This window comes from Rhipicephalus sanguineus, chromosome 4 (assembly GCF_013339695.2).
Source record: "Rhipicephalus sanguineus isolate Rsan-2018 chromosome 4, BIME_Rsan_1.4, whole genome shotgun sequence".
In the NCBI taxonomy this organism is placed as follows: Eukaryota; Metazoa; Arthropoda; class Arachnida; order Ixodida; family Ixodidae; genus Rhipicephalus; species Rhipicephalus sanguineus.
This window is the reverse complement of record NC_051179.1, coordinates 116,849,488-116,863,694: the sequence shown is the minus strand read 5'-3', so window position 1 is coordinate 116,863,694 and position 14,207 is coordinate 116,849,488. Positions and strand designations below refer to the sequence as shown.

General features: G+C 46.2%; 1 protein-coding gene across 1 annotated transcript in view; it reads left to right on the top strand.

The window, feature by feature from the left end:
- Nucleotides 1-2,030: 2,030 nt before the first annotated feature.
- Nucleotides 2,031-14,207, top strand: part of LOC119390613 (eIF-2-alpha kinase activator GCN1-like) — a 298,045-nt gene continuing 285,868 nt past the window's right edge. Inside the window, 5 exon segments of the mRNA XM_049415316.1 lie at nt 2,031-2,128; nt 2,249-2,348; nt 6,785-6,980; nt 8,592-8,700; nt 12,370-12,468. Of these exon segments, the coding sequence (XP_049271273.1) occupies nt 2,114-2,128; nt 2,249-2,348; nt 6,785-6,980; nt 8,592-8,700; nt 12,370-12,468 (519 nt within the window). The 5' untranslated portion in view covers nt 2,031-2,113.

The following is a 14,207-nucleotide window of genomic DNA, read 5'->3' as shown; positions in this document are numbered from 1 at the left end:
ACGCGGTTTAAATGGCACTGAATATTTCACCCCGTTCCTTTCGCCTATCTTTTCTTTTTCTTGAGCCCATGCGATACGGCATATCAGTACGGAATGACGGCCATCTTCTTGTACTCCTTGCTGTCATCTTTGGCAGGTTTACCTTGTCTGCAGATAGCAGCCAGCATTTTTTTCGCAGACTGACATATAGGGTATAGCCATACCGAAGTTGGGTGACCCAGCTGCATGGCAATTAAGCAGTGGCGTAAATCCAGAAAAATCACAAGGAGGGACGAACGTCGTGCAATGGCGGCCATTCTGTTTTTATGAATAGGTTTACGTTTTTAATTATATAAAAATTAAGAGTATCCTTTCAAATGAAAATTCAGAAATAACGAGCGTGAGCAGCCAAAAGTGTAAGCGTACGTTGCATGGCGATGTTTGTTTCTAAGCGTAACACGTAGGTAGGGTAGCATATTTCCAGCTATGTCATTCTGGTCAAGCCACGAAATAACAATGCTAGCACTTTTTCGTGATAACGCGCAAAGGTACAGCTTTTCTTGAACTTCAACTGCATTATATAGCAGCTGCCACGATTTACCCCTGGAAAATTTCTTGTAAAGCATCTTTATGTTCACCGGTAATTTGTTTTTTAATCACACAATCATAGTCAAGCAATCAGATTTATACTTCATTGTGAATGGTTTTCAGCAAATCGCCGACCTAAATAACGGCCGGCACGTGATCGTGGATTCTTTATTTACTTTACATTTTAAAGCCCAGCATAAAAACATTTGCGGCACTTCAGAATTAGCATTTCAGAAAGCTCGTGCTCTTTTTGAAACGACCAGCAACTTTTATACTTCGTTTCTGCTCATTGGAAAAGCTTCAGATTTCAGAGCTGCTTTTACGGTGAATGCACTGAAAATTTCAATATGACGTTTGAAAGATAAATCTCAAGGTGGGACACTTGCAAGGGGTGTCCCTCCCCACCTGAACACAAGGGGGGTCCAGACGCCCCTGAGCCCCCCCCCCCCATGATTTACGCCACTGATGGCAAGTGCACTTTTCTTGTGCGCACACGATTTTTCAATTTATCGCTCTTTTTACCATTTTTGAATATAGCCTGATTCATAGAGCAAAAGGCCTTCCTCTGATCTGGTGTTGTATTCCCAGTACATGCAGTGTCTCGAAAATGTTAACTTCAAATCGAATAACTTTAAGCTATCGATCGTTATTCGGCAATTCAATCGTGAATTCCAATATTTTGTGAAATTTAGTTGCACGCAGGAGATAATAAATTACCTACTTCCATAATCGAAGTGCTTCTCACAATGACGTGCAGACTAAATATTTTCTTTTTACTCTGTACACTCGCCGGTAGGAATTTTCACACTACCATAACAAAAAATGCACGCACGTCCCTTGCGATCGGCGCTCTGCGTCAGTCTTGTCTAGGGTGCCTTGATCACGGCCTTGATGCCCGCGCGCTGCAGGGGCGCGCGCATCAAGGCACTCTAGTCTTGTCGAGATTGTCCGTGCCGATTAGAAAATTTTGAGCTCCACGGAGCATGGGGCACTTACTTTTGTGGGAAAAGCCGGCAGGTAGCCGTCGCAAGTTTCCAAAAACACAAAGGACGTTTTATAGCCAGAAAAATTGCTGCGATAACTGGCCTTTTACAGCACGGCGAAAACTTGCGATGCGCGTCTTTCGGCCTCTATACACGTGCCGCCATCTGGCGAAGCTCTTTAGCAACTCAAGGGGTTCGGTGTCGTCTGTTTTATTTTTTTTGTAGCGTGATTTTATTTTTCAGTTTGCATAATAAAGTTTGCCTGCGTTGACTTTTGTAATTCTTTCTGTAGCTGAGGCACAGCAGATTTTTTTTTTAAGGAAAAGGGAGCGTAGGGGGAGGGGGCGAATATGGTACGTGCGTGTGTTTTTAACATGCGGTGTAAAAAAATTTTGCAGTGTCAGCGTTTGTTGTAAGCGAAATAAAGGGTCTTCATCCGAACATTTTTGTTTTTATTTTCAAGCTCAGTTTTTGTTTCGAGCGTCGCCAGCTGCCACATTGCCATAGTCATCGCTTCACGTCATGTTTTTCCACGCCGTGAGTGCAGCCTGTGAGTAGTGGTCATGGCAGGAGTGGAAGTAAGTTTTCCCAATAAAGTTTAGCGCAGTTTAAATATTGCTGCCTCTACGTGACTGCCTCGAGCGCATCCTTTACGTGGAAAGAATCAGGATGCACAGGCAAACATCGTTTCTTTGCAGGTACCTCCAGTATTTAAAGACCTCCCGGTCAAAGTGCAAACGTCCAAGCTTGTCACTCGCAAGGAGCTCTTCTGCCAGCTGGAAGAAGCGGCAAAAACCGGTAAAGACTTCCGCAGTTTGTACTCATTCGGGGCACGGAAAATATGAGTTTGCCGGCCCCGCAATTTCGCCGGCGTGACGTGTCACAGCGGCTTCACGATTCGCACTAAGTGCGGAGTTTTTCTGCGCCGTCAAAATGCGGCACCGACCTCGATAACTTGCACGTGTTGCCCAGTTTTGCGGCCACGCCGGGCCGGCGTCTCTCATGGCGTTTGCGTGATCGGGTTTCTTTTCGTAACCCTTTATAAGTCCGCAAAATAGTCTCGCGAGTAGTTATTTCTCTCCGCAAAGACGATGAAGATCTTAAGCCGGTGCTGTTGCTACTACGGTGTGTAATTGCCCAGTTGTACAGCACCTGCCGGTGTCGTTAGTCTGGTTTAGTAATCCAGCGTAAATACTTTTCGCGCCGGTGGCGGCTTGCTTGCAACGATCGTACGATTGCTCGATCGGGCGAGGCACCAAAGTTCCTGAATTGGATCTTGCGGTTACGCACGAAGTGTGGGCGGAATGCCGTGCGGTGACCCTGCGGGCGCAGGTGAGCATTCATTTATGAAATCGTGGATGCCCTTCGACGTACACGGGGCAGAAGCGGCGGGATAAGTAACCCTCGATTCACTGTGGGAGCTCGAGAACCCGATGCACCACCACCGCTACAAGCGTGATCGGATGCCGTTGGGCAATAGCGACACGATTATCTCCCGCTTCGTTCGCAGTAATCGCAGTGTAAAGTTTTGAAAAGAGACCGTGACGGCTCCTCATAACGAGTAGTTTGCAGTATGAAAGACTAGTGCCCAACCCCCCGCCCCCTTTTGTGGGTGTTGATGACCTGTGCATTTTTGTAGATAAAGGGGGCACCGAGCTGCATGGTAGAGAGGAGATTTTTAAAGAAAAAGTTCGGTTGTAGCAAAAGCAGTAAAAAACTGCGAGGACTGCACTGACTGTCCGTTTATTTGCTATCCGCCACTTTGTGCAACATTCATCAAGCGGTAACTTTTAAAAGCCTACGGTTGCTTTCAGGCAACTTAACCTTGGTTTGGCCATGTAAACCTAAAATGCTGGCGTTAAATTTATGAAGCATTGCTCTCAAGTACTTGAGACAAAATCAGCCAGCAATTCCCTGAGCAACTTCGAAATGCAAAGGCCACTTTTTACCTTAAGCCAGCCCTTGTTTTCCACAAATATCTTCTGCATTGCCTGGGCGGAGACTTTAGAGCAAGCAGAGGCACTTCACTTTGTCTTATGTCAGTGACGCCTTTGTGATTTGGTTCACTCACTTTGGTACTACATATCCAATGGAAAAATTGTAACAGATATTTAGTTAAGAAACAGCTAGCTATAGGGGGTATGCACTGTACCTTGATCCGCGAGGTGGCGATAGCATCGCCGGGCAGCGACGCCATTTTGGCGGTCCGGCCGTTCGTGAGCGCAGTAGCAGGTAGCAGTACCGGCAGTATCGGGCTACGTTCTGTATGCGTTCTGCTTAGCCCACGCACCGCAGTGTCTCGTGCGCGGTGCGTATTTATTACATGAAAATCTTTGAACGAATTTATTTGTGTGTGCGGAGAGACGGTACGTGGCGTGGTTGCACGTCAGCCAGCTGCGACAATGGTGAACTGCGCCGTGTTTGGTTGTAACAACCACACGAAAAAGAAGCCTGTGGATCAGTATGCTGCCTCGGTTGGTTTTTTTTTCATACCAAAGGCCAGCTTTGCAGGTGCAGTGAGCAGCTTGTACCTCACCGTCTTCTTTGATGAGAAGCCACGGCGTAAGGAGCTTTTCATTAAATGACTGTGAATGACGAACCTGGGAGTACAAACAGACAACCTCAGTGATGTGACCTAAACATTTGAAATAAATTAGAAAGCTATCATAGCTGCAAAGTTGGAACACTAAGAATGTCTGAATAAAGCAACGTCAACGCTGACTTGCACGACGTAAGTGATCGACGCAATGCGGCTTCTTAAAGTCTGGCGATCGCGTTTAACGCGGAATGGAGTTAGATCATACTTAATCCTTCAGAAAGCTGCGCGTCGCCCTAGCTAGAACTGTCGCTCAACGCTTGCGATAACTCAGCTACACACGAGCAAGGCAATCAGCGGTTGTTGAAATGCGAAAAACCATTTAGAAGCAGCCACTGGCAAGTGCTGTAATCCCTTCCTGCCCTGACGTCCCGTTACCGTGTTTACGGGTTTCACACGGCGCTAGCACGACAGAACAAACGCGATTATAAATAAACGGGGAAGTCGGCTTACTTTTCTGACAACAGCGATTGTGCTGTACGGCAGAACTTTGACGCCTGTACTAAAAAGCTGCGATAAATCGGCTACACATTAGCACCGCACGCAGCGGTTGTTGAGAAGCAAAAAACCATTTGAAAACAGCACTGCACCAATTGCTGTGATCGCTTTTCTGCCATTACATCCCGTTACTGGGTTTACAGTATCGGCAGAGCGCTCGCACGGCACAATAAACGCGATTACAAGTGGACGAGGGAAGTCTGTTTACCTTTCCAACTGCAACTATCCTGCTGTCTTGGAGAACCTTGATACCCGGCTGCTGCACCCGTCCGCTCGTGAGATAGTTGTGACCGTGCATGGATTTATAAGCTTTCAGTTGCTCACGCGACACAAAACTTGTCTCGCGAACAAGGTAGTCCTTCATGTCGGTGAAGTCGACACGCGGCAGCATGCAGTGCAACATCGGGTTGAAGTTCAGCGTCTTCGAGTGGGTCTGCGCCGCCGCACAGACGCACTTTCGCCAGGTAGCGCAATCGCGCAGGTTTATCTAACCCACGTGCGTGTGCGCTTAAGTCCATTGCAGTCCACAGATGCACCATAAAAAGCGAAAAAACAGATAGTTCCACAGTGCCACCATGAGCGCCGCGAACCACCGAGACCGCCAAAATGGCGGCATCCTGGAACGACGCTAGCGCTCCTTGCGGATGACGTCAGGTGCATACCCCCTATATATGTTTGATGACTTGTACAGCTGATACTACACTTCAGTCAGCTTGAAGGAACTCAGATTTTTTTGGGCACTTTTATCTGAACAGATGGCAATATTACTGGACTATGCAGCACATAGAAGCTCTGACCATTGTGCGACCCACACGCTGTGGACTTCCAAATATTCATTCCTGCATGAGCATTTGTCTAAGACTAGAGAGGTATGAGTCACCTTCAAGCGTGTCCTTGTGAGGTTGATAAACTGTAGTCATTCTAACTGTATGGTGTAACGTCGGGCTGTTCAACTCTATCAGACACCCAAAAGTATTTGGCCTGCATGTCGTGCTGTGTTTAGTGTATTCAATTCTGGGAACTTATGTGTAAAAATCACGATACGATTACTACAAGGCATGCTGTAGGGGGGTACTCTAGGTTGATTGCGATGATCTAAGATCTTTATGTACACCTATATCCAAAATACATGGGTATTTTTACACTTAGTTCCCATTCAAATGTGACTGTCATAACCAGGAATCAAAACTGCCTCCTCTTGCTTAGTATTGCAGCAGCATAGCCGTTAAGTTATCACAATGTGTGCCTGTGCTGTTTGTCTTGAGGTGTTGAATTAATCTAAACGCAGTTAATTCTGTTATGAAGAAAAAATATATGCTTCTTTTTTTTCTATTTGTGTATTACCATGCAAGTTAACCCATAAAGTTAGGTTTGGTAACAGCCTTGTGAAACTTGAGAACTTAAGGACTGTGCAGCATACAGTAAAATAAGCATAGTGCAATAGCGCAAGAAACACAGGTAAGAGAGACGATACAGGGGCGAACTTTCAACTCACGTTTTATTGCACTACGCATTCATACCAACTAGCTTGGCTTTACGTACTACAGTAAAATAAGGTGTTAAGTGTATAGTAGATACGAAGAGAGTGATGCAGAGTAGAAACATAGGGACATTCTAGTTCTTATTGAGAGCGGAGTATGCTGCTGGGCAGTCCATGTAGTGTGTGGGACAGAGCTGGTCGTCAATTAATCACAGAACTGAATTAGTGCCACAAGGAGAAGGGAAGTGAAGTTGGGTAAAATAGAAAACTATGCGGTGAGAGAAGCTAAAGACATGTGTAGGCTTAAAATTCATGTCTGCTTGCACAAAATAGGAGCAATTGGTGAATGTAGGGAGAGGCCTCCGATTCCTGCCATGAAACATAGAAGGCCTGACAAAGGCCAGCTCTAGTGGTCACGTGACAGAAGTCTTGTAGCAATGTCACGCTTGTGTGGAACACAAGATGAAAGCTATGTTTAGAGCACACAGGAATTCTGGTGACGACAATACGGTTTCACCCTAAACCACCTGTTGAGCCGAGGTTCATTTCTTCCGTGACTTCGTTCTCGCCGGTGTACTCTAAAACGATGAGTTAGGAAGACTTTGTTACGGGACACAGCTTTGTCGGAGACTCGAGGGTTCCTGCTGACGCTCGTTTCAGGATGCCTAGCGGACCCTGTGGTGCGTGGCCTGTGCCAAGTGCTGCGGCTGACGCTTTCCCGGTATCATGGGAGCACTTCGCGCCACCTGGTGGAACAGCTGGTCGATTCCTTGCTGGCCTCCCAACCGTCCAGCGCGGGTCACCTCATCTCCACCATCCTTGACGTGTCGCGTGACCACAAGCCCCTCTTCATCACGTGAGTGTTACCTCGTTTGCTGCAACGCTGGGTTGATGCTTCTCCTGTTGTCATGCATAGCTGTGCAAACATGACTTTGGTTGCTTCTCTCCTTGCTGCCCGGTGTGGCATGATTATCAGTTTGATTACTGAGGCTTTGCTGTACTTGTCTCATGAACTGACACCATTATTTTGAGTAATGAGTGAGTGTAATCCTAAGTGTATGCAGTTACCTTCTTACAGTCCATGTAGAAATGAAATGGTCTTCTGGGTGTTTCAGGATTGTTATTCCCCCACCTGACAGTGAGGCTGACTGAGGGAGTACAAGCATTTGTTAATAAATGGGGGAAAAAATGCTGTCTCTCATCTAAGACAAGTTTTGCCTTTGAAGCGTTAAAGGAGTGTAGGCACCAAAATCAGCTAAATGTTAACCTGACACAAAACAAACTACAGCATGAGCTTTGTGTGCTTGTGAGGAATGCTGTGATGAATTTTGTCAGAGAACAGATAGAAAGCTAATTTATTTGAATTTTGAAGTCTAGAAACAAAGTGTGGCTCCTTTTTGAGACTGATTGTGATAACCATTAGTGAACACTCTGAAAGAGAGCTGCAAATGGTGTGACATTGGAGATGTGCACAGCAAAAACGATGACTGTGACCACGTGTAGTATGAGAAAATTTCACCGTCCAATGTGAAGGGATCAAAAATGAAATGGTTTTTCGCATACACTTGCTCACGTCCAGACGGATGCTCGTGGTCGGACTCACCCGACACCAATAGTGGCGATGACGTGGTTTTGCTAGCGGGAGATGCAGCGGCACATTTTCCTAGAACTGGTACCTCAAAGTGGGCGCGCACACGTGAAATGTAGGAAATGGCACATCGGTTTGCCAACGTCTCCACTGTGGTACTATATGGTGTTGCTGTCACAGGAAACTAATTTATGCCGTCACACAAACGCTTTCTACGTCTTTGCGGGAATTTTTGAAATCTTGAGCAAAGATTTTTGTGTCTACGCTTGTTTAAGTTATACGGGGTGTGCCAGCTTTCAAGCGCCAAGATTTTGAAAAAATAGGAGCTGACTTATGTGGAGAAAACATAGTACATATTGTTCCCACTACAGGAGTGGCTGGTAGTATTGTTTTTGTTAATTGCATTTAATTATTCAATCATAAGAAATCTTGTAACTCTAGAAGTAGTCTCTAATTATGACAGTGTCAGTAAGCCAAATATAGGCATTCATGTTTGGCTGTATTGCTGGTATTCTTGGTAATGCTGTAATTGCATGCAAATTTTTTTTTCAGCTGATGAAGGATGCCCACGAGATATTAAAAATTTGTCTTGTTACTAGAAGGGCCAGAGTAGGAGCTGGTTGCGCGTAGTTCACACTTGACAAATGCTGTTCGAACAGCAAGAAAGACACACAAAAAAAAAACTCACATAGTACACAAAATCAGTGTGGCTGTTTTATTTTATTTTTTACTGTAAGTATTGATTGCACTGCACATTTAGAAACGCGCATTGATCAAATGACTGTGAGCGTACTCGTACTGAAGGTCCGTGTATGAATGTTGCTTCTCTGTGCAACTATGATGACCGGCTGAACGTGGGCAAACCTGGCTTGTCTGCAGGAAGAACCTGGCTCGCACGTGCCTCACGGCGTTCAGCTGGTCTTGCAAAGTAGCCCACCAGGTCCTGGTCAATCGGGGAGACCTCAAACCCGACAAGATCCGAGACCTGGTCAGTCACTCCGACTTCCTCCTACGCATGAACAAGGACACGTGCAAGTAGCAGCACTTTTTAATAGCTGCCATTGTTACCATAGTTTATTGTTTAACAAGGGCATTGCCTGAAGAACACCTTTAGTAGAAGTAGAAATGTTGACATCTCAGAAGGAACAGTCCAAATCATATGGTGGGAAGGATATCACTGTGTAGGAAGTGTAACAAAACTTTTAGGGACGTCAGACCTCATTAGAGTGACGTTCAGTGAGTGGTGACACAAAGCTCCGCTGCATCGTTCAAGCCAAGAGAGCATCGGCTGCCAACTACACTCATTTTTTCTGTGCTTGTTGCCTAAGTAGCCAAACTTACACTCGCATTTTGCTAAGTGCTTCGCATTGTCATGTGGACCTGCGAAGGCGACATTAGGGAAGTTTAGTTTGTTGCACGGTGTTAGAATACTTTAGTTCGCACACTTCTTTGCTTTTAGCTACCGGGTTACCGTAGCCGTAATTGTGAGAGGCCGGATAGGTTGGGCCACCTGGTGGCGCTAAGATGAGCCAGGCAAGCACAGAATTGCTGTCGCGGAAGCCTAACATATTCTCCTTCTCTGCTGGTGTAATTTCTCGGCAGTGGCATAGTTCCGAATGCGTTGCCTTTTAAAACTTTTTTTTTTCGCCACGGCTACTGAGCAAAGAGAAAGAAACGCACCTGTAATTGTGGTTCCACGAAGCGTCACGAGATGTCTGTACCATCGTCTGGTAATTCATTACTCCGGAGACATCTCTGCGTATACCGGAATACCGCGCACGCTAATATCCTCTATTAGAGAATTTTAGCGAGTGTTGAAGGCATCTGGTCGGTTGCTCGCGCGTGTGTGGGAGAGCAGACGATGCAACACTGCACGCGTCACAGCTTCGTGGGCCCACGTGTTCAAGCGTCCTACACAGTGAAGTGAGTGTCCAACTCGGCACCCAGAAGCCGAAACCGAAATTGGTTCATATAGGTAAGGCGATATATAAAATTATTTAGCTAGAATACATGAATTTTGGAGCACGTATCATGCTTCCTGGAGCTGTAAGAAACGTTTGCATCAAAGAACGTGCAAGCCACAAATTTGATGGCACCACCGCTTTAATGTGCTTGAGCCCAGGACTAGCTTGTTAATAAAGGAGCACTATCAGCCAAACAGCCAAACCCTCTTCCCTGAGTTGTGTCCACATGATTTTCCAAATTTTCCAGAAATTCATGGGTTGGCATGCATGTAGAACTGAGCAGACGACATGACAAGTACACCTGTTCCGGGCTTTCCTGAATACAGTATATGCACAATGATCTGTTGCCTATTCTTGCTTAAGAAAGTACTGTGCCTTTTATGGAAAAGAGGGACATTGTTTCCTTTGCATGCTAATGTTAGACATGCACATTCAATGTAGAGCTTTGCTGTTGGGATTGTCTCAAGCCAGTTGTAGTTCATATTGTTTTGAGTGCGGTTATCCTAAGCTCACAGTGGCATACATGAAAGAGGCACATGTTTATCTATTAAGAGAGACTAGTCTTTTTTGCTTTCCTTTTCTTTTAACTAGAGCTGTGCGAATAGCAAAATTTTGGGTGCGAAGCGAATTCGAATATCAAATTGTGAGTGCGAATCGAATCGAATATTTCTCGAATATTTCTAGAATGTTTCTCGAATACTTCGAAGCGAAATTTCAGAAAAAAAAGTTGGAGAGGATTCCTAAGCATATTCTTATGAGATAGTAACATGAACGTTTCTTTTCGCTGTGTTGATGAAGCGCTGGCGGAGTGGTTTTTCATAGTTGTCTTATCAAGAATGAGGCAATGTAGAGGCCGAATTGTATTTATGTACATGGTTTGGTGCAACCAAAGTGTTGCCGACGACACTTTCCTCGTGCTAGGCAAAGATGCCAGTTCCTCAGCCTCTCCTTCTCTTTCAACTTCTGTGGAAACCCAACTGATGTGGCAGACAAGAGTGTGCTCCCTTCAAGTCTGGAGTTCCAAATCTGCCTCGTAGACGTCGATATATAAGAACATCTGAAATTTTGGATGCTAAAAAGCTTCGGCGTCCAATTTTTCGGACTTCCTGCCCAAATTTCAGGTCCAAAACAGCATTAATTGAGCCCCCACCTCTGCTGCATCTTTCATCTTCATGTTGTAACCAGCCTTTTCTTGAGTTAGTACATTTGCGACCGTAGCGGAGCTTGAAAGGCAACTTTGCTGCAATACGGGGGTGTGATGAGGTGAAGCATATTCAAAGTCTAGGGACCACTTTCAAGTGGGCGTTGACTGTGTCTTGGCTAAGTTCGACCGTAACGGAGCTTGAAAGGCAGCTTTACCGCAATACGGGGGTGTGATCAGGTAAAGCATATTGAAAAATCTAGGGACCACTTTCAATCGGACGTTGACTGCGTCTTGGCAAAGTCCGACCGTAACAGAGCTTGAAAGGCAGTGTTGCCGCAATACGAGAGTGTGATGAGGTGAAGCGTATCCAAAATTTGAAGGGGTCACTTTCAACCTGACATGGGAAGTTTGAATAGTTTGAATAGTAAAATTCGAGTGCGAATCGAATTGAATAGCAAACACTATTCGGAAAATATTCGGAATTTCGAATATTCGCACACCCCTACTTTTAACCATTGACAGGGATGCAACAGCTGCGCCAAATGCGCCATGTTGATACAATTTCGTTTTTCTGCGCCGAGCTGCGCCGAAACCGCGATATTTGTCGAAACTGCGCCACGCTGCGCCAAAACGCCCCAGGTAACCACAAAATCTTTTTCGGTTGCGCTAGTTTTAGCCTGGTTTTAGCGCGGAACGAAGTCCGCAATGGCGACCTAGTGTTGGAAGGGGCTCCTTCATGCAATCCAATCCGATCCAGTGTGGCTTGACTCAAACATGACGTTAATCTGTTCTGGCGGGTTTGCTGGTGGGCAGATGGGCCTAAATGAAGTTTTTACTGCTGGTTCAAACGCTGCTCTACAAGGTCATTCAACATGAGCAATGGTCAGCGGCCATTTAATGCGGAAGCACCGCTTAAAGAAAGTTAACTGGCAAATGGGCCGTTTGACACGTGCTGCAAATCTTAGTGGGGAGTTGCTATTGTTCGATGGAGTCCGGTTCAACGCTAGCTTTGTTCAACTAGCAGTGCTCACATGCACGAATCCGCGGATTGTATATACAGCAGTATTTTTTTAGCGCACTGACGAGTAAAGTGTTGACGAGTGAACTGTCGGCCGACACCACAATGTGCCGAAAAAGCCTTCCGCTTTTTGGGAAATGTGGACATTGGTCTTCTAATAATTTTGACTTCGACGCGAGTGCGGTCACCGCTTTGCTGGCGCGCCGCTTTGCTGTTTGCTGGTCACCGCTTTGCTGTTCCAAAAGCAAGCTTTGTTTGTGAAGCCGCTGCGAATTTGTGATTTTGTGCTCCAAAACGGAGTTTTTTTCCCGTAGCCTGCTCCAAATTTGGATTTTCCTGCTCCAAAAGCAAGATTTTCCTGCTCCAAAAATTGCTCCAAATCCTATTTTGGCTGTTGCACCCCTGCATTGAGTAGCTTCCTTTTGCTAAGGTGTTGTCTGTCAACTTGACCTGTTCTTTATTCCCACTACTGCGTTAGCTTCTGTGGTTTGCCGACTGTGCTAATTGTGCCTACCTGATGTCTTCCCCCAGGTGGAGGCTCAAACCAACCTGCTTCTGTCGGTGTCGTCAGCATGTGATGCCACGCTCAACAAGAAGCTCAAGAGGAAAATCAACTATCTCTGGAAACAGGTGACTTCAACATTCTGCCCTGGATATCAGAGGCACATTGCACACTCTGAACTCTCCCGCAGCCTGATGTAAGAGTTTTCTGCTGCAAGGCATTGTGTGTTTGTTTTAGGTGTCCTGAATTGCCTCTGAAGCTCCATGTGGCCGTTAAGAAGCCGAAATATGGTTGAACCTCTTTATTATGAAGTTGCATACAGTTGAACCCTTTTATAACGAACTCGAAAGTGCCATTAAAAGTGGTCGTTATATCAGTAGTTCGTTGTATATGGACTCACCCTTAAAAACGTGCGCTTAGCGACCAAGCCGGTTTTTTTTTCTGCGTATTTTTATTAAACATTTCTAACAAAACCCCTCCGGTGACAAGTTAAGCCTTTTCGCGTTGTTGAGGGACGCCGGCTGCGTGCTCACGAGCACGGTGGAATGCTCACGAGTGAATTAAACAGCCTTTGCAATGAACTGACACCGTTTCATTGAAGCGCAGTACCGCCACGTGGAGCCAATCATCCCTGGCTAGTTGTATGCAGCGTGACGCCTACTCTGCTCACGCCGTCACAGCTGGGCCGCTTGCTGTATACTGTACGTGCGTTTGTGCGTTATTCGTGCCTTCATCACACCTGACCGGGTGTGGGTGTGGCGAGTAGCTTGTTCGTTCAACGTGGCGTAGATAAGCATTTTGCAAGCAACGCGCACCCTACGTCTCTGCGCGGCCCTGCACAATGAGGCACAGTGCGCCTGGGTTGTCGCCTAATAAAACCTGCAGCTGTCACTGCATCGTCATTTTTCGGGACCCACGCCGCTCAACACTAGCGAGGTACTTTCGCTGCGCACAAGCGGTCTCGCACGACGCGGCTGCGGGGAACTTGCGAGCGGCAGCATGGTGAGCTTGTACCGCCGTCAATCCACACACTTTACGCCACATGCGCAACCGAGCAGATAGCTGCAGATGACTATGATGAGGTTGTCAGTGACAAGTCATAATGGCACGTTCATCACCAGCCGCCATCTTGTCTTCGCTCTTTTCTGATGCTTACCTATGAAGGCATCGCCACAATCGCATGGAAGCTGTAATGATGGATTGGCCGGTCTTTACCCGTACCGAAGAGATGGAATACCCTTTGCTGCACATTGTGGCATCGATGAGTTGAGGGGCACAGTGAACTTTCTTGTGCAATGAAAAGTTATTGCAGTTACCGCTTCTTGCATGTATGTCTTGCATTCCAAGTCATTGGTTCATCGTAGGCGGTCGGAGCTACAGAGAACGGCGTCGGAACAGGTTGCCGCGTGAAATCTGACCGTAAGGCTTGATGCTGCCTCCTACTTCTTTCTTCATTTTTTTCCTCGCTTTTTGCTACGGATGAAACATCTGAAAAGTGAGTGACCTTGCTTGCAGTGTCCGAAATCCGAAATCTGCGTACGTTGCTCGCCGATTTAGGACATCTTCGTCGCAGGTAAACTGGAGTGGGGCATGCGTGAGTGCACGCATGCACACGCCATATTTTTAGCGCGATCGTGTCAGAAGTGTTCGTTGTAAAAGTAGGAGGCTTTGAAAAATGTTTGCCATATGTTGATGCAGTGTCAATGGGCAGCATAGGAAAATCTTAAGTGCACCGAAATATGGTCGTTATAACCGATAAATCGTTATATCTGGGATTGTTATAAGTGGGTTCGACTGTAATTTGAACCAATAGATAATTCGAGCTGGCCCATTTGTTGCGGCAAAGTGATGTGTACTTGAGTGGGAA